Source organism: Athene noctua, chromosome 8 (genome assembly GCF_965140245.1).
Source record: "Athene noctua chromosome 8, bAthNoc1.hap1.1, whole genome shotgun sequence".
Taxonomy (NCBI): domain Eukaryota; kingdom Metazoa; phylum Chordata; class Aves; order Strigiformes; family Strigidae; genus Athene; species Athene noctua.
Genome location: NC_134044.1, coordinates 29,157,933 through 29,184,018, shown reverse-complemented (window position 1 = coordinate 29,184,018; position 26,086 = coordinate 29,157,933). Strand labels below are relative to the sequence as shown.

Sequence of the window (26,086 nt, the reverse complement as noted above, 5' to 3'; positions counted from 1 at the left end):
CTACAGAGACCACTGGATAAGCACACACTTCCCAGGATTTCCTGGCAATTTTTTGTTTCAGGGAGTGGATGACTGCACAGCAGGGGAAGGAAAGCACGAACAGCTCCATTCCCCAAACACGTTTATCAATTAATACTTCTTATCAATTATACTTCATCTCCCGAGAACAAAGCTGACTGCTCCAGAAGTGGATCCTTACCTAGGGAAACACTAGTTAGCAACTGAAATCAAAGATCAACTGTTCAGAGCCACGTGATCTGAACAGTGGCTCACGTAGCTCACAGCTCAATTTGATTTTAAAGGCAAGAAATTGCTGTTGCAATATGGTAAAGGTCAGCGGAGAAAAAAAACAGGTTAACTGGAGATAGAAAGGAAATGCCCAAGAGCCTGGAATTCCTACATGATCAAGGGGAAGAAGAAAATCTGTTTGGAAGATGCTCCAGTGCACCTAAATTAGGAGCTACCCTCCCTCACTATGCAAGAAGGCTGAGTACTCAGACCTTTAGAGTTTGAACTAGTGGTTGTCTAGCGCCATCAGAGATGCCATAGAGGATTCAGAATATCTGCAAAAAACTTTCTGTTGTAACAGAGGACTAATGGGAGACCCTCAGCCTCCTGAAGCAGCAGCTGGAGGCCAAGTGGGACACCCCAAAGCACCTGAACTGCTCCTACAGGCTGTGCCTGGGCAATGGACTCGAGCACAAGGCAGTCTGTAGACTCCCCTCACGATTCCTAATTTTCAAATGTCATGAATCACAGGCTCTGGTACAATAAGATAGGGGTAACATCAGCGTTACAGTGAAGTGGAGATCCTATTAGAGTGTGTATCCTGTCTCTGGAAAAGGCAGGAGAGCTCTGGTGTAACTCCCGGATCGGAGAGCGACTCTCCCAGGCCTGCGGATGGGCACAGTGGGAGCCCAGAGCAGACAGCAGGGTCTGCTGCACCCCAGTCCCTCACCACTCCCATTGGGCCATGCTGCCTTCCCAAACAGAAATATCAGCAAGCTAAATAAAGCTCTAATGAGTTTGCATTCCTAATTAGTGGTGGAATACAGCTCTAGCTGAAAAGTTCTATTTTTAGAATATTTCCAGTAAGGATCTTGATGTTTCTTTCCAGAGACAATGTGTTTTCTGTTTATTTTAAAATAGAGGGTTAGTCTTCCACTTCCCTAAAAATAAAAATTAGCTGCAGCAAAATTAATTACTGCAATGATTTTCCCTTTGAGAGGCTGACTGCAGTAAATTTAGATCTAATAGGGTATGACAAGAATAGACAACCTCACCTCAGATGACCTGAAAGCCAGTGTTTGTCATTGGCCTGCCTGACGTGAACAGACCTTTATTTGGAGCAAATTAGCAAAAGAAAAGTGCAGCAGAGGCATCCAAGGTAAGAATACTTGCATCTACGTACCAGAACTTCTGTAGTCAGTTGTCTGGGGCTGAAGTGAGCTCAACAGAAGGCCCCTTCAACATTCCCAAACGATGCCCGCGGCACCGTCAGTGCCCCTGCAGAGGGGAGCTGCTCGGGCAGAGGCTCAGAGGGCTCCTAGCTTTAAGCCCCCCAGAGGAGTCCGGGGCTCTCCTTGCTGCTGGGCCTCACAGGCGTCATCTGCCACAAGCTCTGGTTTCTCTGTCATCTCTAATCGCTGCTGTCCTTATGCTGAAATTATTACAAACAACCTGTATTTTCCACGTAAAGATTTTCTGTTCCAGATCTACTACGTTTAAATAGTCTTCACAGCCAGAAGAGCTGATTTTACAAGAAACAACTCTCTTCAATATGGAGACAGGCCTGCCTGATGGGATCTGCTGGTATGTCTGGCTTTCACCAAACTTCCTACCTTCAGGACACCTGTCTCACATCTGTACTGATCTTTCAAAAATAACTGGGAAAACACATGTGTCTGTTTTGATTTGTATGTTCATTATTTTAACAAGATTTTTAGAACAAGTACAGACTTGGTCCTTATGTAAGTCTGGGCATTTGTTCTCACAACACAGTGTGAGATATGGTCATTTCCAATAATTTATTTGCACTTTCAGGTAAAAAAGAGTGTGCAGAATTAAAATTCAGTGTTAGTTTGAATTATTTGCATGGATCTGGGGAGACTGGATGAACACATAAACTGAGAAGTCATGTGCTTTGCAGTATAAAAGTGCCAGAACTGTGGCTACCTGGGCAAATTAATTCTGAATCTTGTATTACTATCTTGTGTGGCTTCCTCATGTGGGTCAGTGAATGTGGGCAACACCTGCCCGTGCACTTGGAGGCTGAAGGCATGGCCTGTGTGCACACCTACATTCAGACAGAAGTAGGTGGAGAAGCTACCTGAGGTTTTAAAAGCAGAACGAGGCCAACAGTGTCCTGAGGCAACCACCTCCATCCCCACATCTCCACTGCGCAGTGAGTCTCAAGTCCTAGGGGTTTTGTCAACTGGGCCACAATTAAAGCTGTGTTAGTGCCCACAGAACTCAAATCTGCTTTAGAAAGGTGCAACTCTGCAATCTACATACTGCACTCTAAAGAATGTGCCTTTTGCATAGTTATATGTATCTGCCAAAGCCTTCCAGCCATGAATGTTTAAAAATGACTTCTTACAGTCTCGACTGACAGGGCTGATTGCGTTACTAACTGCCAGAAGGAGGTCAGTATTGCACAAGAGAGAAGGGCTCTGTTGGGCGGCATGTGGTGGGTACCGAAATCAGGGCATGGGATGTCTGGTCCAGCTCTCTCCATCACCAGGAAGCAGTCACTCTCTGCGCAGGGGATGATCTGCTGACGTTCAGTCTCTGTTTTGTAACAGCTGCAGAACTGGGTCTTATCCTTTTCACCAGACCTGGTGAAGTTTATTTCACGTGTGTACCACCAGTCCTGGAAAAAACTTCTGAGTTCATTTGCAAGCATCATACTAACAGGCTTTCTGCTGAGCTACGGGTATTGTAAAGTTACACTGAAATGGTCTTTTTGCTTACTAGGGAAATATAATGAAGAAAAATGTGGAAGAACAGCACAAGCCTTTAAAGAATGGAGAACATAGCAGCCTGGAATGTAATGGCTTTATTGGAAGGTGTCTAAATTGCACTGCTTTTGTAACTCCTGTTCCATTAAGTGGCATTAGGGCCAGTGTACAAGGATCCCTTGGTCAGTGTGATATTGATTTTGTTTGTAGCATTGTCTGTTCTCTCCGAAAAGGAACACTGATGCGAATCAGTGGCAGCTCTTTGCATGATTGATTCCTGTAAGAGACTCTGACGTACAGTGTCACTGGTCAGCTCCACAAGGCTCATTTATCCTCATTACCTCTCAACAGTCCAGTTTTTAATTTCTCTTTTCTAGTTCGGTGTGTGCGTGCATACTAGCATTCATAAAAAACAAATATTTAAGCAACAGGTCTGCAAGCTGTTGCTTATTTATCTGAACCAGACCGAATCAACAGCAGCCATAGGAAGCTCGCGGCTTCTCAGGGTTGCCAGCATGAGCGAAGACTATATTCAGCCTTGCCCTCCCAGGGAAATGTTTCTGCTCTCGTTATTTCTCCTGTGCATGAAGTTCAGCAGAGTGCCAATGGCAGCTCAACTGCAAGCAGAGAGTCAGCCCCATCCCAAGGACCGCACCACTTTGTCCCACTTGGAGCAAAGTTAGAAGGTGATGGTGAAACGCTCCATTGATTTTCGACCCGAGGGCACACTGCTGCAGGAAGAGACCCAGCAGGTTAGCGTGGGTACACTTGTACAGGCCAGCAGAAAGCAAATATTGTCTTCAGGTCCATTCGTAACTCAGCTTCTGTGCTGTGCCTGGTGTTTACTGGAATGTTCACAGCTTTCCTGGAGTGAGAAAGATCCTGCGTATTTATCGCTGCTGAAAAAACTCCAGACTGCAGACATACAGAGACACAGGGCTGACTCCTCCTAAGTGAACTAATTTACACAGCCTCCCGCTCTCCCTCTTTGCAGGGCACATAAATAGGTTCTATACAGAGTCTCTTGAAAGAGTTTGCTTGAGGCAACCCATAGATGAGGTATCAAGTCAAAGAAAAAAAATAATCAGAAAGCCTAAAACATATTGCAAGCCTGGGAGATTTCTGTTGCCTGAAGGCACTTAAGTATAGGCAAAAAAATACATGACATATTTACACTCAATCTCTTTAGGAAGGGGAAATACACTGGTATATTCTCAGACGTTAAAGGTATCTTTCAAAAATGCAGCTGAGCAAGAGTTAGAAATGCCAAGCACCATTTTTCCTCTCCCTCTCAATTACAGCTAGCCTGTATAGGTATTAAATAAAACCTGCTGCCTCATTTGCCTTTCATGCCACTTTTATTCCAGACAAATCTCTCTGACAGAGCAACTCTTTACTCGCAGAACATATGATGAGGAGACAACCAGCTACGGCATCATTACTATCACTCCAAGGCAGTGCCATCTTCCCCTGGGCACACAGCTTCAACAGGAAATCAAAGGCATCACGCACATTGTCTGGCACTCCACTCTTCAAAAAGCTAAATCAAAGTCATTGATAGCTTTCTCACTGCTTATTTAAGGTCTGAAAATAACAGACTAAAAAGTACTGCTTTCACAATACAAATTAAAATGGGCAGCCTTCTGCAAGTATCACTTGTTGCTCAGAGGGGGGGAAAAAGTAACACAGGGAGAGACTTCTTATCCCTCGTGGCCCTGAATCACTTCAGGGGAGTGAGCAGCGGGGGCCAGCGGGTGTGACCAGCCCTCCTCTCAGCAGGCAGCACTGAAACCCCCAGGCCTGCCAAGAGTTACCGTCCCCTGACGTACCGCAGTGGTTGCTGACATCAGACATAGGAAATACCAGCAGTTTTTCACATGAATGTATTATGCAAACTGTGACAAAGCCCCACTAACCTAACGGAGTACTGACCTCACTAAAAGCTGGCAGGTTTGAACTTGGGGTGCTTTGGATCTGACCCACCGTTGACTAACCTTGCTATTTACAAACTTTAGTAAAACGTGGTTGGTTTTTTTCCCCCCATTTTGATAAAGTTTGGGTTGCTAAAGGTAACCTATCCACATCTCCTTCTGGCCTTCCCACTCCCAAAGCCAAGCCCAGCTTGTGACGTGAGGTAGGCGGGTAGTTTCCTGGGGAGAGCTGAACTTTTTAACACTACCCGGATCTCAGAGCCCTCTCGCCGACATGCAGTCAGGTCAGCCTGCAACTCGCACCCCTGGGGGGGGGGGGGTGAAGGTGGTCAGTGACCACAGAGCAGCTGAGTGCTTTGGTCACACCAGAACTATTTCCAGCTGTGCCTGACCTACCACTGAGAGGGGACCGGCAGCCCTAGTTCCTTACTGGGTTAATTTTGCATCAGAGATGCAAAGCCTCTGGCTGGATCCTTACCCTTACTGAGCAGTGCAAACTGCCTTCAAGCGAGATGGAAATCATCACACAAAACCCAGTAAAATTTCAGCAAGTCCTCTGCCTCAGAGGTTTTTTTTTTAAACTATTAAGAAATGATATGCACACTGGGCCAATCTGCACAACACATGCTGTAAGTCTGGGAGTAGCAAAGTAGGAAATTTAACATTTCTTTGGAACTGAGAGAATAGCACCTACACCCATCAGCATCATGAGTATAACCACTGAACACCTCTGAACACCTCCTGCTACAGAAGCAGAGCGGGGAGGAAAGGTACAAGATGGCTTTCTTGGGGGGGCACATTACCAGGGCACGGTGTGCAGTTCAGCCTCTTGACTTCCATTAGTGTTAATGGCAAAACCACAACTCTGTCCCTACCCTCAGGATGCAGCCCAAGAGGATATCTTTTGCCTGTAAACACTGTGATTTAGTACCCAGCACTGCACTCAGTATTCCCACCTCTGCCTCCGTTTCATCAGCACAGCCACTGCCATGCGCTAGCTTTGCAGCGAGACAAGATTTATGGAAGCTTTATTTTTGCACTCATTTTCCCTGGGTTGAAACAGAGGCAAACCCACAGCTTTTAGGTGAAAGGGCTGAGCAAATTTACTGGAAAGTGCTAAAGAAAGAACAAAAAAATTGGACATGACATGGTAGGAAGGAGCTCGAGGGGAGCAGTGGAATAGGTGACATTTTTCACCTCGTCATATACTGCCATGCTGGAAGGTACGTCAGGCCAAAGCCTTATAATATGTAAACAAGTATTAAGGAAATATATGCCCTCATTAATGTGCTCTACACTTATTATGCCATGTTGCTCCTTCTGAGTCACCGGGAGGCACGTTGTGATGTCCCCCTTCAGCTGCAGCCAAGTTTTATTCTGCTGAAACACATGTACTGCCCTTTGCAGTACTTCTACAGCGGAGCGATCTATCAGGCTCTGGCTATGAAAACAAAACTAGAAGGCCAGGCACAAGCCAAGGAAATTGTTGCATTTCTGTAGGACTGTGATATAGTATGGATAAAGGCATCTATAAAAGGAGTCCCAAGGGTGGATTTACTGCAGTAGCCTCAGACAGCAGCTCTATCTTCCCTTCCCAACACCTCCTTTTGCCATGTCCTCTCTCCTACAGCACAGCAAGGCTCTACCAACCCCACCCACCCCAGCTCAGCTTCTCTTCAGCTCCAGCACTGAAGTCCTGGCAGGGAAACTCCCAAAGTCTCCCTCAGGCTCAGCCTCACCCATCAGACATTTCTTCCTACTCCACCCAGTGGACTGCCAGCCCGTACGGTAAAAAAAAAAAAGAACAAGCCAACACTGCATCTCTACTGGCTTTTTGTGGCATTGGTTGGGCTCCTTCCAGAAAGTGAAGACAAAACTGTCTCTAACCAGGCAAGTAGCAGGATCTGCAGTCACTCAGAGCCACATCAAACTTCAGTTTTGCTGGCTATTACAGCTGTGCTGTGACCAGAGACTGCAGCCAGCGGCAGCTCACAGCACCGCCGGGCTATAAGTGTATTTTGCCCCAACGTGACGTGTGGGAAGCTCAGTAGAGTTTACCGAGGTGATGTGCAGGACAGAGCTAAATTCCACTCTCCCTCCATGTTCTCAAGAGGATTTGGTAGTGGTTGAGCCAGCGGACTCCCATCTCCAGTCCAGCCCGGGGCTCCTTCCCCTGGGCCCTCCCAGCACGGGAGCCAGGAGATGAGCAGAACCGGGCACTGCAGAGCCTGCTGCCTCACACATCATCTTCCTCCCTGGCAGAGGGAAGGTATTAGAGACACTGCAGTTCCACGAGCCCAGACCTCCAGTTTTAGTACCTCACGGTGTTTGTATGACACGCATCTGGGTTTCAGAAGAAACCAGTAGAGTGTCAGCATCATAAAGCCACAGGGGTAGAGGAGCTGCCTGTGGAACTCCACCCACTACATCAACTCCTAATGTCACCCAATTCTTTTAAAGACCAGAACTAGGATCGACTCACAGTGAGAACAGCAGCATCTATGATCAGGCAAAGGACCAACTAATTTCCATGAGATTAGGTCAATTCTTGTTGATGGCTGCCTGCAAAAAACTGTGGAGAACTTTAAAGTACTGCCAGTACAGGCAGAGCTTGTAACAGATGTCTTGCAAAACAATTAGAGGTTTTGTTGGTAAGCAGAAGGGAAAACACAGTCTGCATGTATGGATGTTTCTGGAAATGAAAATCAGAATGCTTCATACCCTGCTCTTGCAGTAAATTTTTTTTGTGGTCTGTTGAAAGCTTGAAGAGCAGCTGCTGTACAGTCACTAGAACTGGCTAATAGCACAAGACTGGGTGAGGAACTGGAAAAAATTTGTGAGTGCTAAAAAAATAAATAAATTATGGTATATAGTAAATTAGCCACTCCTCAAAAATGAGAGCTAAAAAAAGAAGATGGATCTTTCTTGAAATGTATTGCATTTGGCCAGCACTATTTCAGTGGCTTTAGAGAGTGTTTTTTGTCAGAGCAGACAAAGTCCTTTCACTCTACACTACATTCACCCGCGTGACTGAACTTTCTCTTTCCCGTCCTGCTTTTCTCTGTTTTTACCCCAGTTCTCAGTAAACAGGAGCACAAAACTAACAGCTGCAAGATCTGGTGACCAGTTCTCTGGTAACACAACCTGCAAGGTGACGGAGAGGCGGTGCAAGCCCTCTGTCCCCTGGGAAGCGACGTGCCGACCACGCGCCCCGCGCGAACAGCTGCACTGCGTCGCCTGGGGAGCAGCATCACGTTAACGTTACCAGACTGAAGTACTTCTACCTCCAAATCACTACAGGCACCTAAAAAAATAGCAAAACTAACCAATCAGCTTAATGCAAACCAACATGCCTGCACACTCACAGAGATTTCATAAACAATGTCAATTTTATAAATCAGTGCCAGCAAAGTCTCACCCACTGCTATGAACTCTGGAATTGGCCGTGGCTTTACAGGGATGTGTATGCATCCAAATTATGCCTCCTTACATAAGCAACACTAAACGACAGGGTGTACAGAGAAAGCAGAACCTATTTCAAGTTAACAGTTTACCTTTTAATGATTTCATGGTTTTTTAAATAACAGAGGGACACGTCTGTGTGTTTCAGACAGGTCCCTCAAACCAGACAGGAGCGTGGATGTGCTCTCTCTCGTGGGAGAAGCCCTCCTTGCCTCTCCTTTCCCCTCACACCCGTCCCTCCACACACACGGAGCTCAGCCCGCTCTGCTGCTTGTCACCGCCACTTGTGCCAAGAGCCCCACAAGCCAGCTTGTGGCCTGATTTGGGCCACGTGAAGGGCTGAAGTAGTAGGTGACCTTGTACAGGATAAAACTGCTGCCACAGGCACCCTGTGCAGGATGTGTGCCGGTTTGCTCCTGGACCACAGCACGCTCAGATTGGGCTGCTCTCCAGTACAGCGCTGCTTTTCCTCCTGAGCTTTCTCTGAGAAACTCTGGGCAATTACTCTGTCACGAAACTGTGCTTGTTCAAGCCTGCTTGTATTTGCTCACTACATCTCATCTCCCTTTTCTCTCTCCTCTCCTGTCCAATCTGCAAAGTGGCTATGAGAAGGATTAATCAAAAGGCATGACAACAGGCCCTTAGCAAGCTGGTGACACCCAGCTTGTTTCTGCTGACCCATGTGGTACAAGAAAATGCCAAAGATTGAGGCAAGTACTTGGCGCTTCATCTGCACAGCAAAATCATTGCTGATGCACTGCTGGAAGCACCAGGACTATCCGTAGAGTTTACGTGTCCTGCTGGTAAGACATACTTCTCCTCTGTGCCAAATCAGTGTGCCTGGCTAGCTGCTGTTTGGAGATCAGGGTGAGACTACTGCACCTTTTTGGCCCAGACCAAAACGTTCTGGTTTATTGCACTTGGCAAAGCAGGTTTAACCCCACATGGGACACCCGTCAGCTCCAGCAACACACATCCTGTTACTCGTTCAGCAGCAGCAACTCTCACAATGATTTCTTCAATACCTGGCTGAAGTTGACAGTAGCTCTCCCAGCTGTAACTTCAATCAGCGTGGTATTTTCTAGATTTGATTACTGCAGTGCTCTCCGTTTTCCTGCAGAACTGCAAACTGTTTGGTTGTGTGAGTAAAAGATCCTCTCCATGAACACAAAGGAGCACAGAGGCACAACAGCAGAAGGGGGGACCCATGAGAGAAATGAAGCACCCCAGTCTGGATGTTCTCAGGCCTCTCAAGGGAGCTCTTGATTTCAAAAGCTTCCAAATCAGGTGATACAACAGAAATGATAGAGAATTTTAATGTGAGAAAAATGCATTCTAATTTTCTGTAAGAAAACTCACTGACCATTTTTCAACAAGTACATTCAGAGGACTGAGATTATGTTTTTCTCAAGTTCTCATGCCAAGTGTCTATGCCCTTTGCTGTGTAGAAATTCAGCATGTAAGGACACATCTACCACATCACTTACCAGAAAATCCATGTGTAATTGCTATTCTTCCTCCTACTGTTTACAAGTTCTGCTTATTGAAAGGAAAGCTGCAAGTACTCTAGTAAGAACATCTATATTTATTTCTGTGATCAAGCATTTATAGTCTGAAAGTACTGAAGATGAGGAACTTTTATCCTGTTAGGATAATCATCCATTTCTTTGTAAGGTTTGGCCCCTTCTCCCCAGCTGGCTAGCTTAATTAACAAATTAAGCAGAAGTATATGGCCAAAAAATGCTAGGTAAAGACTCCTTAATTAACAAAGGTGAGAAATGGAGAGTGATGAGGAAAAAGTGACTTTTCTTAGATGCTTAGGGACTTCCAGATGGGATAAATAAAAGGGATGGCTTTCAACTTATTTAAAGTTTGCCTCAAATTGATCTTTCATCCAACATTAAAAGCATTTAAGTTATTTTTACAATGCTTGCTGGAGTTTCATATTCTGCCCTTTTTCAGCAGCAAAGCAAATGTCAGCACTGTGAAGCTCTGGAAACTCACACTGAATGTCAGAAACAGCAAGATCTGGAACTCAGAAACCTTGAACTTTTCGACCATAGGAGCCTTAATGCCTGGCAACTGCACACTGGGTTATAACTTGGAAAATGTCACAAGAGGATGAATTGGGATTCCTTGTAATGCAAGTAGTGAAGTATGTCCAAAAGTGACACAGAAAGCCCCAGGGCAAATCCAGCCATCCACATGCGGCTGTTACCAGCTGCTTCACAAAGAGATGCTCGTACCTGCTGTAATGGAAGTCACAGGTCTAGCAATTTTAAATGGCAGCGACAGGAGATGGGAAAAGGAACTCTGGAAACTACTGCAAGGAGAGGCACAGTTAATGATGCACCTAGTGATATACTGACTTTATTAACCAAACTATACATGGCACACAAGGGGTTAGCAAGAACTAGTAGATTAAAACCAGGTTGAGTCATCATTTACCTTTGCCCACAATCACCGAAACTCATCCCTGCACACTGCAACAGAGTGAACATTTGCTTTTTCATGAAAGGGATGACCAGTCAAATTTGAAATATCAAACTAGTTCCTACTTTGACTCGAATGATAAACTTGTGCTTACCAGAGGGAGGTGGGAATTCCTTTATTTAGATATAAAATACATCTTCTCCATCTTACCTAGGTATGTGCCAAGAGTCAAGGGCAAGTTGATCTGGCTTTGGAGTCAGCCCTGCTTGGAGCAGGAGGGGGTATTAGGTGACTTCCAGAGCTCCCCTCCAACTCCAAGCCTTCTGCAGCTCCTCTCTTATGGACCCTGCACAGGCTCTTACCTCGCTCCCACCGACTGTCACACCTGGATCCCACAGTGCACACTCAAACCTCTGAGTTCAGTTAACACTCGGTCAGGCAGACCAGCTTTGGCTTCTGACCTCACTGTGCCCCGAATTCCTGCCTCCTGCATCCCCTCGGGGTTGTGGCGGGCAGCAGGACTGGGGTTCTAGTATCTGCAGGTATCAGAATCCAAATAAACAAGGAGAGACTGTACTGACGTGGAGTTCACCAAAGTGACACGCTGGAAAGATTAACTGAAGGAAGTTCTGCAGGAAATGCTACAAAAGCAGGACAGCCTCACCTAGCCCAGAGAGCACGTGCTCCAGGGCAGGGTTCTCACAGCCCAGGCAAGGTCAAGTCCTTCTCTCCCACTTGGACCTTAAAATTCAACTTCCTTAATTCAAGTTTTCTTTTCCAAACACTGGCAGGATGGCTTAGGAAAAACTAAGCCTTCCAGGAAAATTATTGACCATCTGCTGCTGTCCTTGAACAGGGCATAAACATGCAACTACATCTCCTGGAAACGACTTCTGCTTGTTTCAGTGGAGACATTTAAACCCCTTTAACAGGCAACGGATACTTTAGTTTGTGTGACCGCTGAAGGACAGTGGCAGAGGAACTGCTTCCCCCAAACATAAAATCACCCTCCTGAATGTTTAAGTTTTCAATGAGGTTTTTGATTATTCCTCAGAAGACAGACACACACTCTCTTTTTCTTTCACTGTCACTATCCTAGAGAAAAACTGAAGATGTGCTTTTCCTATGGCCAATATGAACTCACTGCACAAACACAGCAGAAGAGAAGCAGTAATTTTGCCACACATGACAAAAGCTCCTGCAATTTAATCAAATAAAATGAAAACTCAACCTCCAATAGTATTACTATTTATTACTCAAAGAGTAATAAAATTTTTTTTAAAATATTTCAATGCTCTTTGGTTTAGTCCTTTTGCATGTGTTTCCTGGTTGCTCATGCATAATAAATCGAAAGTCAATAGTGGCTCCTTTCAGATTCCACCAAGGGAAACTTCCAAAGGTGAGCACGCAGAACTGACATTTTCAGTTGTCTGAGTCAATTTACAGCAGCAATATGAACCTGTGACTGTGTCACATATAAAACATGAAAACTGTGCTTATATCTACACAGAACTGCCCTGGTTTATCTGGAAAATGGGTATACATCTATGCTGCCAGAAGACCACTATATACACAGACCAAAATTGTGTACTGGAGCCACAGCACAGGAAAGGTGTGCACACAAGGAGCAGAATTACCTCTTTTTGCTCCTTGGGCCACTCTGCTTTTTAGAGCCCAGTACGTGATGAAAGCAGGATGTGAATTCCATGGGAATGAGCAACAGCTGCTCATTTCTACCTCCACTACAGCTATCACAGTGCGGGCTCTCTGGTGCCTCATGCCAGTGATCAGCCTTTGGTTCATAATCATGAATTTTTAGAAGACAGAAAATCCTCACACTCATGGCCCACAGTTGACAAGGAATGGCTAAAAATCTTCCCCTTCTTTCATGAAAGCATTCAACCTGCAGCAGTTGTTGTGATACTTCGCCCCTTAAACACTGACTATAGAAAAGAAAAGTAAAGCAGTTCTCCTTTAAGCCCACGTTCTTCCCTGAGGTAACAGCTGTCCTCTAGCCAGGCCGTTTCAGTCTGCCATTCTACAAACGGCAGTTTGGGACAATTCTCTCTCACAGCTCCTCAGTCTTGAACCCAACTCTAGTCAGAAGTCAGCGGAGACTCTCCCAGCATGGGCATGAACGACAGGTTTGTCATGGCAGAGCCAGAACACCTCCAAGCTGAGGAAATCAGTGATCTGACTGTTCTTGATATGCCCTACCAGCACGGCAAGGAAGAGGCAAACTAGGACACTGGGCTCGGAACAGACCTGCCATCCAACAACTGAAAGCAAACCCCAACTTCTGCAGCAGTGCTGGCACGTTCAACAGGACAACCCTTCAGGTGAAAGGGTCACACGGCAAGACGGGAGTGCTCTCTATTAATTTGAGATGGTATGTCCTTAAAGCCTATAGTTTTTGATATTCCCCTGCTCTCAGGCTGTGAAAAGCTCTGCTGGGTCCAGTACAGTGCACAGCAAAAGTGAGAGCGCAGCATGGGAACCTCTGTGCGAGGAGCTACACCAGCTGAGGTTACAGCTGCCTTTACCAAGTCTTTCAATCAAAGCACTAACATATTAAGACTCCACCTTCACTTTTCCCCCAGAGCTCCTGAGAACAAATACACTTCTCAGACCTTCTCCCCAGTGACTGTCCACAACCTAAAGGAAAGGGATGAACAATATACTATTTTGAACCTTTTCTGTTTGAATCTAATAGGAATCTTTGTGTCTGAACCAAAACCTGCATTTCTCCGTGGACTTACCATTCATAGTTTCACACTTCTCTTTTTTTTTCCTCTACCCAAAATGTGAGCATGGCACAAAAAGTCACCAGATGCTTGGAAATACTCTTGAAAATGTAATCTTTTGGAGTCTTTTGGAGAGAAAACTCTTATTCATTAAGATGAAATTAACAGAATTCAAACTGAATTCTTACTGTGTACAGATCATGCAGGTGCACACAGAATAATAATAATAATTAAACGCACATGATTAAGAAGAGAAGTGGGAAATTATTGCAGGATCAGAATCTGCAGATAGGTGTGTGGTTGCTAAAGTATACGATGCCAAGTGTGATTTTCACCACAAGTAACTACACTGCCAATAGGACTAATAGCAATTTCAACGTAAACACAAAATAATCTTATTTTTCGATAGGGTAATTCTTGTTATCAGAGAAAAATGAGGGCAGATTGACGCGTTACCTGCCGAGGGGTCCTCTCGGATTTGCTCCTGCACCACTCCCAGTCCGCCAGCTCGGGTTTATGGCTTTCCTCGTGAGACAACCTCCTCTCCACGCCCTCGAGAAACTGCCCGGCCTCTTCCCCCGCCACGGGCGCCGGTGTCTGGGGGCCGGGGGGGCCGGGGGGGCCGGGGGACGCGGGGCTGGGCCCCCCCCCGGGCCCGGCCGCCCCCGGGGCGCCGCGGGAGCTGTCCGGCGGGGCCGTGGTGCTGAACGGCGCCTGCCCGCGCCCGGGGCCCGGGGGGTGCCCGCGGCCCGGGGGGTGCCCGCGGTCGCAGCTCAACAGGTGGTGGCAGGAGGCGGATTTCCCGTCGCCGTCGGGGTGGTGGTGGGTTTCGTGGGATATTCTGTAGATTCCATACCCTTGCTGGAACGACAGGTTGAACTCGAACCCCCTGCGTTTGGCTAAGCAGAAAGGGAAGAAACATCGTGTTAAGAGGGTCAAACCCGAGAAGAAAAATGAGGTCACGTACACAAGGAAAAGGACATGCTAAAACATGGAATAAATGATTTAACTACGGACAGAAGAGACAATTCCCAATCCACAAAAAGAATGAATTGTTGAGAGGAAAGCCTTCTCAGGTAGTTCTTGTGCTGCCGCCTTAATGCGTTCAGAACTTCACACATTCCAGAGTTAATGGATTCCCAGAAACTGGCAGATTAGCTGCCATTTTCAAAAACCACATGATATATGATGTTGTATGGGATACACTTGAGAAGAAAGTATTTAAATTTTGTAATACTCTTTTTTTTTTTTTTTCACAGCCTCTTTCAGCTACATTCCTCATGGTGAAAAATCGCACAAAATGACAAAACATGTCTGAGAATCTATAACTAACCTTCAATAGTCAAGCAAGAAAAACAGAATTCTACGGTTAAAAAAGATATTTGAAGTATTTACACAATGAAATTTTTGTACAGGAGCAACTGTATCAAACTCTAGGACTGCAACTCTCACTTCTGAGAGATTAATGACTAAATCATTTTTATACACAAATATAACTGCAGCATTATAAATAGGAAATTGAAATTATTTTTCTGTTAAAGTTACTCTTGATAATAATTATGATCGCAAATCAAAAAATCAGCTATTGCTCTATCTTCCCTCCTTGTAGGCTTCCTTACTGATGTTTTTACTAGAACATATTTATTATATGTTAACAGAGATCTAAGAGATACAGATGTATTTATACAGATGTATTTAATATCCTGTGGCAGATTTCTAGCCTTCAAACTTTCCATAATTACTTACTGTTGAACAACTGAATTTTTTTAAGTCCATACCTTTTCAGTTGTCCCAGAAAGCAAACATGCATAAAAATATATGCATAATTTGTGTGTAATGAATGTAAATTTCACTAATAAAGATACTGAAGCTACATTAGTAGGTATAATAAGCATCAATAAAACATTTTCATAAAAATCACTTCTCTCACAAAAACACCTTTCCTTTGCAATTCAAAACGCAACCCCTCCGTGCAGATACCTGACCACTGGGGACTGACGTTCTTCCTAAGCCACTGTGGCCAGGAAGTCTATAGGAAGGCATCGTGCAGTCTTTTAGCCACAAACATGACAATGCTGTTCATGTTTGCAGAATCCTAGATGTGTTTTTCACTAGAGATAACTTCATGAAGGGATAGCTCTATCTGTCTTCTGTTTCTCTTGACTATTACCACATGATCAAGATTTTTATGAAAAGAACAAAAGTCATGTAACTGCAGGAGACAGGCTGTGGCAGTCAGCATGTGCAGGGATTCCTCCAGCTGGTTGTACAGGGAGGCCCAGAGGAGAACAGGGCTTCAGAAGGTTCCAAGAAGGTTACCAATTGAGGTGTGGCATCCTCTGTTACACCAAGGTAAACTTTGTAAAAATGCGGGGAAATATTTTTAGGCAGAAACTGTGTAGGAGTTCCTCAGCTTTCAAGAAGCAGCATGAGCACACTGAGATACAGGCCCCTCCCATAAATCACGTCCTTGGCTACTTGCTTATTGGGTGCTGCTGTGATTTCTGGTTAGTAGCTACTGTGCAGCTGTACAAACAATAGCTCCTCTCCTTCTTATCATTTGCTCGCGATTAGCATGGTTTTTCCCTCCATGACATACAACATGTTTTGCATGGTCCATGTATTTGAGTAGTAGAAGTCAGATTTTGGTAGGTACATCTTTACCAGGGTGGGAGAGGAGAGCAAAACTAGGATCCAGAGTCTGTCGGCTTCTGCTAAAAGATCCGACAGTGACCTGGGAAAAATCAAACTTCTCTGCCCCAGCATCCACTGTTTCCATCCAGCTCTCACATTAATGTTGTAAGCCTCATATATTGTTCTGAATAATGTTTACGTAATGCAGGTAAACGATTTCAAGGAGTACAAAGTACTGTTACTGACACCGCTGTCCTATCCTCTTTACTACGATACATTCCAGCTGCGTGTCACCCTTCCGTACTTACTTTTGAGTTTTTCTGAAGACACTGTATAGGAATTCCTCCTGCAATTAATGATGCAGCCACAGGGCAGGTGGATCCAGTGTTCTGACAGGACAAATACTGGGGTGACTGTGGCAGCCAGCAAAGTCAGCAGGAAGCTAAGTGTCTCAAAGGACAGGCTCTGATAACCAGTGATGTGCTGGACAACCATTTGTATCTGAAAAGCAGAGCATTTTGAAAAGTAAATTGCTTCAGGCACTCGAGATACTTCCAGGAATAAACAGAACATCTCACTCTGAATATCACACAACTAAAAGACACAGGTTGTCATGAATGTTTGCTGAGCCAAACAATTTTGTTTCTAACAGAGAGAGGAGAAAACACACTGACAGAGACTCTCATTGTCCTTTTCTCAGAAAAACCCTCGCTTAAGCTAAAGACAGATGCTTGAGCACTATTAAACAACTCACAATCCAACCAACTTAGAAGAGCCTGTTAGCTCAGTCCCTCCCGCACGGTACCGAGGAAGCCCAGGTCCTGCTGGGGAACAGGGGAGAGCTCACACCCCCCCGGCCACGCTCTGGCCCTGGAGAGAAGATCAGGAGCTGAGCCTACGGACCCCCCGGGCCAGGGGTAACACTGCCCCAGCCCCGTGGTCCCTGTTCTCAGCAGACCCCTTTCCAATTACACAGGAATGTATCTGTTCCCAAATACTCCAGTACACACACACGGACAGCACTCCTCCCCCCTCCCCCAGGGCTACAGAGATTACAAAGATGCAAGCAAAACTCGTTTTTTTCTAATAAACTCCCATTTTTTTAACCAGTCTGGCAAAGGACATGACTCACAGCTGTGTGGAGGGGCAGGAGAGCTAGCTCAGTGCGACCCAGAGCCCATAAAGCTGAAGAAATGCCTGTCTACAAAAGGGTGGCCCTAATTCGTCCCTGTATTCAGGGGATACAGATGAGGTGATGATGGAGTACTGATGAATCAGGCCCTGCCAACCCCCCTGACAGCCAGTTAAATCCATGGAGTGACACAGCCCTGGTTAAAAGGACTTGCTGGCACAAACTATACTATAAAGAACAATCCCAATGGCTACTGTTCATCTCTTTCAATACAAAGCACACTGACTCACATCCCATTTAAATGTAAGTAAACATTAGAAAGTAAAGCAATCTGACAAGTTACCATCATTGGAAGCCAGAGAATGACTTTTGTCAGCGCAAGAATCAGCGAGAATCGTTTCTGAGCAAAGCCCACGGTGAAGCTCCTGCTCTGTGTGCTGTCTGTGCAGCGGGGCTCGAGTGCACCGCTCTCAGCCCCCCCTTCCCTAAAAACTGCCTCCGAGCTTGCACACGTGTTTTGGAAATGCTTCAGGGTTTGATCCACAGGGTCCAGCGGTGACAGAGATGGGGTAGCAGCACTGCAGCCTGCAGGTGTCCCAGGGGTGATGTAGCCTCGAGAGATTTCCTGGTAATCAATGTGCAGTAGCTGTTGCTCATCTGAGCACAACAGCTGGTAAGTTAGAGGAACAGACAGCACTGTGAGGAGGCAAAAGCACAGTGAGTAGACAACAAATAAAAACAAGATGTAGGAACTGGCACAGTCTGGGAAGCAGCCCCAGGAGGTGGGGATGTACTTGCCCCAACCACAGAGAGGCAAAACACAGATCAGCAAACTGACAATCCAGATGGTAAGGATGGCCCATACCACGCTCACTCGTCGCCTGGAAGTGCTGCAGCTCATTGTCCCGATTTTGTTGATGGTGTAGAAGTTGAAGGAAACTATAAGACACCCCTTCAGGTTGCTAGAAATGCCCTGGAATAAATATATAAGTGCTGAGGTGGTGCACAGAGGCTGGGGGAGGACATCACTTGACCACTGGGTGAGCATGAAGATAATCACTGGCACAATGCTGATCAAATCATCTATTGACAAAGAGGTCACAATCATTGAAACCGAGGTTTTGGTTTGCATTTTCAGCAGGGAAACGAGTGAATAAATGCTGCCCAGAAGTGCTGTGAATGCTATGATGAAAGTCAGGCAGAACAGAAAGACATTCAAAGTTCTCTGCTCACTAGGCTTATCCATAATGTTATGATTTTCAGCGATGAAGCTCGTCCCATTGAGTGACAAATTACTAGGCATTACCGACATTGTCCTTGGCAATTTTTTTTGCCCTCTCACTGACTCTGCAAGTTTTCACTAGCTGAAACCAGAACTGTTAGCTCCACATCACAAGTTTCTTTGTTTTCCTGGACTCTCTTTTTTGGCATCTGATGAAGAAATAATCAGGTGAAAGTACCCTTGATAACCAGAACAACTCATGCTCTTGAGAAATCAGGCAACAATGAAGTATCAAAGGTGCTGAAAAAAATGCAAGTCTTCATAATCCTTTCAGCATTGGAAAATGGTTCATTCAGGCTCTTCAGGTAATAACACGCCATTCACTTTTGACAGATATCAGGCAACGTGCCTTACTCACGAGTTCAGGTGAAACGAAGGCAGAATATCAGGTATGTTCAAGCTCTAGTAGCTCAGGGAGAAACATAGTAGAAATGAGAGGCTGTTGGATTCACCCTGCGCTGTTCTGAGCTGCAGGAGGGAGGAGTCAGATGCAAGCAGGATAGCAGAGACGAGGGGAGCGAGTATCTTCTCAGACAGAGCTGCCTCTTCGCTGGATCAGAAGACTGAAACAGTGTCCCTGCTAAGCCACACCTCCGATGCTGCCACTGAAATCCAATGCAAATACTCAGATCTGATGTCAGCCGAAAATGTCATTCCCGTAAAGCCCACGGCAGCTCCAGGGCTGTGCATCACGAGCTAGAGTGCTGCTTTTATTCTTTCGCGCTTCTGTACTCCAAGCTTAGCGAGGGGAAAAGCTGCAGGAGCCTTTTATGAAGACGAAGCAGCAGAAGGGGTGTGTCTGCTCTGTCTTTTTGTATTCCTGCTCCCACCGCAAGTGTGCCTGTGTGTGTGCACACACTCACACGGACACTACCCGTATAGTTACAGAGTGACAACCCGACATGCATGGCATTCATGGCCACGCACGTTAGCCAGGTGCTGCCTGCCTACACGGTATCTCAACTCAGTCTGGGGTTTATAAAACTTTCATTCCCCGCAGGATTCAAATCTGAGCCACATCAAACGCCGACTCTCTGCTCCAGCTGAATACACGGATGGAATCACAGCCTAGCGCGTTTCCGCACGTTGTGAATGTTTTAAGAAAGCGCAATACCAGTGAAACTTATCAGCTGACAAAATTCCCAACACTCTGATGATAAGTGGGCAGAGAGGTTTGATGCAACCCTCTCTGAGCAGCCTGGGCTAATGGAAGGTGTCCCTGCCCCTGGCAGGAGAGTGGGAACTGGATGAGCTTTAAAGTCCCTTCCAACCCAAACCATGCCATGATTCTCAGAGGACTCTGCCTCTCTTTTCTTTTTGGCACCAGATCGAGTTCAAATATACAATGGGGATGCAGGACGAACAGTTTCTGATTAAGGGCAATATTGTAAGGCTGCTGCAATTACTTGCTTGTCTGGGTAACATTACAAATCCACTCAGTTAAAAATCTTGTTATTAACAACCTGATCCTCGCTCAACTCTACCCACTCTGAAATGCACAAGCCACGCACTGGAGCACTCGGGTGTGCTCCCTCCTGCCAGGGCCCAGGGCAGCGGGTCCCCAGGGCCCAGGGCAGAGGTTCTCAGGTGCCCAGGAGCCCAGGCGGGACAGGTGGTGGAAGAGAACACGCGGCTGCATCGTGTGACGAGAGCCCACAATACCCAGGTCAGAGCTAAGGGCAATGACAACGTACGAGCAACCCCTCCTTCCCTTCCGATTTCCAAGCTGCCCTGCGTGGCGCTGGGAATGCTTATGCCCCACAACAAGCTGGGTCTTCCAGTCAATCCCAGGCGCCCCGTGCAGGACCTGTCGTAAAGCCACGCTCCTCCTACGCAGCCTGAGCAGGAGCCTCTGCCTCTCCGCTCTCCCTTTCACACGGCAGCTGCCTCTCTGTTGAGGGCTCTGCAGTATTTATTAGGACCAACTGCCAACCCTCATGTCAGGAATTTGCAAAAGAGGAGCATCTACCCTGCCTTCCACACAAGGCACAGTCCTGGATCAGGACCATCCATCTGGCCTTTAACTGTACAGGATTTGACTTGGCTTTTGTGATTTATCTCTCCTGCTGGACTATTGATTGTTAATCTGTGCTGTGCCAGCTAAAGGCCAGGGCTCATTTCCTTCTATTTACAAATCACAGTCACCTCTGCCCCTGCAAGTCAACTTTAAATTAAGCTCGGCATTCTAAATTTCAAGATTAACAGTGTGAGCCTGGTCAGAAGTACAGTCAAGAGATAAGAAGACAAAGAAGCAACATTCACCCTTGTTTGGAACTTTATTTTTTAGCCTGGCTTCCTCAGGAGACACATGACCACGCTGTCTGTGTGCGGGTATATGTGTACACATGTCTCTCTCTTTCACTCCCCATCCCTCAATTCCTTTTGACAAAATGATCATTTTCATCTCAGTCTGACAGTGTCAAAGCTATTAAGTTCGCACAATTTTTACGAAAATGAGCAGCTGATCAGAGAAGACTGATCACGGCAGGCTGCAGCAGAGTTCCCTCTTCACTAGAAACTAGTGAACACAAAGCAGAGGCTTTATAAATACTCCAACCATAAAGAAAGCTTCAGCTGAAATTTCAATTAATCTGGATGCTAAACTGCAGGAAACCAGCTCCACTCACTCTGGCATGTCTTAGTGCTTCCTGATACATGATCAGTTACTTTCATTCTTAAATTCCCAGTTTCCATTGCCTGTGTCATCTTCATTTGCTCTTGCCACACTACCGCTGAGTGTTTAGAAACAATTTGAATGATGCTTGGATAATTTATTTTCTCTACTTTGGAAAATATTCCTCCTGTATCCTGAGTCATTATGCCTGCTCTGGATATCCAATAGTCCTGACAGCAGATATCAACCACAAATTTTCTGAAAGTTCCCTCGGTACAATTCCCTTCATGTACTTTACTGACCTTGCATACACAGCCTCTGGGCCTCTCTGCAGCTTTTTTGACACTTTGGTAAGAGCAGTCCACTCTGTGCCTTCCATTTGTATTTGGAATGAAATGCTTGTTAGTGTTTTTAAGAAGAAAATCACTTTTATTTATCACCATACCCATTCAAGGCAGATAACGTATTGCTCACTTCAGTTTACCTTCCCACAGAATGTATTTTATTATAGGAACTGCACCTTGTCATTCGCTGTGGCAGCTTTTACCATAACTTACAATATGGTGAAATGTTCTTTCCTCTGGTCATTTCACAGTTATAAACTGAAGGTCTTGGGAGTGATGAATTCAAGCAGTTTTCCTTCTTATTTATCTTTCTTTAACATGACTGATAAGTTACAACAAAACATGTACAGAAAGACCAGTTTCGTCTTAAAACTAAAGATAAAATTCAGCTGTAGTAAGAAACAAGCAACTCTACAAAGAGAAGCATGATTTTCCACACAGCTGTGCCTCCAGGGAGTGGACTTGCACACCCCAGTAAGGTCTAAGCTCCAAAAATTCTCTTGTGGCTGGGGCAAATGAACCTGAATTACATCCTCTGATCTCTTCTAAAAGATGAGTTTATATTTGAGCCTTTCAAAAATTACAGGAACACTACCTTTGCAATTGTAATTTCACTTTCAAATTTCTCTGAATTTTGTGAACAGACTTAACAAGGTCCGAGGTGGCAAGGACAGGTAATGGAGCAGAGGTAGACAGTGTCATCACAACCCCTCTTCTCCCAAATTTTCTGAAGAAACGGTGCTAGAATGAGTAATACAGCGCTGCCAAAAAGTCACGGACAATGCTCTTGCCAAAACCAAGAGAAAGAAAAAGACACCTCTGTCTGCTGCTGTGTCCTTGGTTTGGACTGTGTCAAGGCAGGCATGAATTTGTAGATGAAGATCCTTATTACCTATTCCCTCTCTTCTCTGCATTAAGCCTCCCGAATTACAGGAGGTTCCTAATACACATACTGTCCTTTGCAGTACAGGTATATATTCTTTATCCTGGTGTGAATTGTCTTTGCTAAGGGATGATCACAAAGAGAAAATGCATTAGGCATGGAAATCTCCTCTCTGGCCTCATTTCAAACAACACTGCACAACAATGTCTCTCTAAAGGAAGAGTCAGCACTACTTGAGAGTCTATGAAAGGATTTGTAAGAGACACACTGTATGTAACAATTCAGAAATGCTTGTAAAGAGAATCAAATAGTCACCATTCATGAAATACAACCACCAAATAGGGTATTAAAATTTTATCCTATTTAGTGTATGAGTCACATTTTATTTTCATACTTGCACTAAGCTAAGCTTTGACTTCTGGTTTTGCTTCCTTTTGTCACTCAAGAGAGGCAAGGTTATTACAGCAGCTGTACAAATATTTCATTTCAGAAGGTGATATAACCTCTGTGCCAGGCATAAACGTATATGTAGAAAATTCTGTAAATGTCTTTGTAATTTTTTCCTCAACAGCATGTGAAAGTAGATGGTTTATTTTTTTCTAGAATTTTTTTAATAGATTTTTAGGAGATACCAAACTAAATGATCATTTTTGGTCTACTGGAGTCAGACATCACATTCAGATACAAGATGGTTAAACTGCAGCTAATTATTTCATCTAGTTATTTGCCTCAGATGAATTAAATCAATGATGGCTTCTAATAAAAGACAGTTACTCTTATACTTAATCCACTTCTGCCGCAGCTGTATTGCTGTGCTGTAGGAAAAGGGTGCTTACTGCTCTGGAGCAACCGGAGCAATGTAAATCAGGAGTAATTCCATTAAACCTAAAGATATGATTTAACTTATGTGCTCATTATGGGCTAGACTGCCCCAGCTCTAACTCAAGCCAAAGAGAACCCTGCTGTGCAGATGCTCCTTTCAAAACCCCTGGGTTATCGTTACTCGTGGTGGCACGGCACGTCCCGTCCCAGTCCCATCCCATCCCTCCACAAGGTAGCACCTCTCTGTGCAGCCAGGCCAGTCCCACGCAGTGCCTGCTGCCAGAGCTCCCCAACTTTAGGGTTTTGCTTCTGTGCTGTAAACACAGACAGTAAATTGAGACTTCAATGAACTGAACATTTTTGGAGAATTGCAGAATTAGCAAGAGACAAATGGAAGTAGAAATGAGTAAGCCCCAAAGTGTTCCCTGGGTGAGGTCTGATCACGGTGTGCATCTCTCCCCAGGACTTTCAGGAGCCTGCAGACCCCACACCAGTGGGGAAGGGAAACAGTGCCGGCGCCTCGGTGAGGCTGGCAGGAAACAAAATGGCTGAGATGAGAATGAATCCGTGCGGGCTGCACTGTGCACACACTACCAGAGACCATTATGTGCTGTTATTTGGGAAATGCCCAAAGTGGGACCAACTAGAAGAGAAACAAGCAATTATAAAATAATCATTCCAGGATGGCAATGCTGAAAGGGAAGAGCTATTAAGTAGGCAGTGTATTCAAGGAGGAGAAGGGGACGCTTCTCGTCAGGAAGGTGCTGTTTCTCTAGTGGATGGCAAGGCAGAGATGGGAGCAAAATGCGCAGCTACCAAAGTGGAGAGAAGCTCAATTCTAGACAGCATGGAGAGTAAGACATTCTGCTAGGTGTGGCGTAATTGCTCTCTCGAGACAAGACACTTCACAATGTCACTTTTATTGAGCAGCCACTGGCTCACCAAATTGATAGGAGGAGACAGACAGCTAGCAGGGAGGCAATTCTTCAGTACAGCTCCTCACAGTAACTGTTTGCTTTCTAATAGAGAGCACAGCAGGCTATGAATATAATTCATGGAACAGCATGATATGAATGCTTTTAATTTTTCTGCGCAGCTCTACTAGCAGGAGAACACCCGTAATGCAGCTGTATTAGCGCAATCATACCTAATCACTGAATAAATCCAGTAAATGTAACATTGTGCTCGGTAATCACTCCTATTTTAGACACTGCAAAATGTATGGAGCGTCTTGGAGAAAAAGCAAACGTTGTGTGGTCTAGCAGGAGCTGGGCAGCAGTAATGCCCCATGGCTGTGGAGAACTGCACTGACAGTTAACTGGGAATCCAAACAGCTGGGCAGAAACAACTACCCCTTTCTGAAGGAAATTTTTAAAAAAAGAAGGCGGCATATGCCTTTGAGTGACCCAGCTATGACCCCATCTGGAAGCAGCAGGAAAATCAGCTGTATACATAGAACTTTCTCCAATAGTAATAAAATTAATGACTGCAAGAGCCATTTGTAATAGTGTTTGCACATTTCTCTGCCTGCTGCACAGTCTGAAGAGCTCCGCAGTGGTTGTCTTAGTCCTTCATTTCTCTTTCCATCGTTACTTCCTCATCATCTTCTTTCCCCCTCACCTTCACAGAAGGCAGAATGAGCAGATCAGGAAAATCAGCTCCAGGAGTTAGGATGAAATCAAGTTTTAATGAGCAAAGATTGAAAGCTCTGGAACCAAACTCTGCCTCTAGAGGACTCGGAACTTTTATCTGCCAGTTATCATTGCTTTTACCTATACTGCCAGAACTATCAGCTTTCTAGCACTGACCTGTTTCTTGAAAATATACTATTATTCACCAAATATTTTTGCAAGGAGGCCAGTGTTTTAAATGTTGCTTTACCCTGAAACGTCAAATATAAATGCTACATAAATGATAGCCAAGGAATGTGGACAACACATAGGGCAGAGCTTACTGCATGTAAAAACAAAGAAAACATCTTTTCTTCTACAAAAAAAGGCAATCCTGTCTATTCTGAACATGTTACAAAGACTATGTAACTTTACTTTAAGGGAAGAGATGATTTTTGTGCAGCTCACTAGTAGTTCTTCTCCAAATAAGCAGAGCAGCAGAAACGTGCTGCTCCTGCCCAGAGGAGGAGCCGCTCTGCAGGAAGACACCAGCCATTCGCCAGCCGCAAGGAGAACGAAGAGGTTTCTTTTGCTCACCAGTTAGGGAAGGCTGCTATGGGCTTAATGATTTTCCCAGGGCTTCCTTAGGAAGACTTCTATTCTGACTTGAAGTGTTGGGAAAGTTTGGAAAAATAGGGAAAAAAAAGAGTCTGGGGTAAAGCTGAAAAAACCTACAACTGACTCTATAAAAGAAATACAGGAGATAAAGTAAATCAGTGGATTTCAGATATTCTACAAGACAGCTTAAAAAAACCCAATAAATGTTTCTTTTCCAAGGCTTTAATAAAGTTGAGAAGATATGAAAAGTCATATGGGCTGAGAATACACGTGCTGGCTCCAGCCACTGCTTTCTGCGATAGCTGTGTTCTGGAGTCCCTAAAAATCACACTTCATAACGTAGCCACATCCTCTAACTTCTTCCCCAAAGGGTAACCAAATGTGCATGTGTTTTTAGAGTACTGAATAAAGAAAGGGCTGCTAATTAATTTTGAGTGACAGTAAAAAGGTCTATTAGCTTTGCTGATGTAAAGGATGACTGGGTTTGTGTTGGGAAGGGTGAAAAAGGTAGTGAAAGAGGATACTGGAATACAAAATGAAATCTTTCTTCTTATAGAAGAATTCTTTTTTAATGACCTCATCAAAAGGACAGTGTTTTCATCAAATCTGAAGAAGAG

At 45.0% G+C, this 26,086-nt stretch overlaps 1 protein-coding gene across 1 annotated transcript in view; it reads right to left on the bottom strand.

Annotated features, from left to right (window-relative positions):
- The window catches only part of GPR149 (G protein-coupled receptor 149), a 28,762-nt gene extending 9,440 nt beyond the window's left edge, over positions 1–19,322 (bottom strand). Inside the window, exons 1-3 of the mRNA XM_074912029.1 lie at positions 17,640–19,322; positions 16,473–16,665; positions 13,987–14,429 (exon numbers count right to left, since the gene is read on the bottom strand). Of these exons, the coding sequence (XP_074768130.1) occupies positions 13,987–14,429; positions 16,473–16,665; positions 17,640–18,608 (1,605 nt within the window). The 5' untranslated portion in view covers positions 18,609–19,322. The remainder of the gene's footprint in view (positions 1–13,986; positions 14,430–16,472; positions 16,666–17,639) is intronic.
- Positions 19,323–26,086: the final 6,764 nt, after the last annotated feature.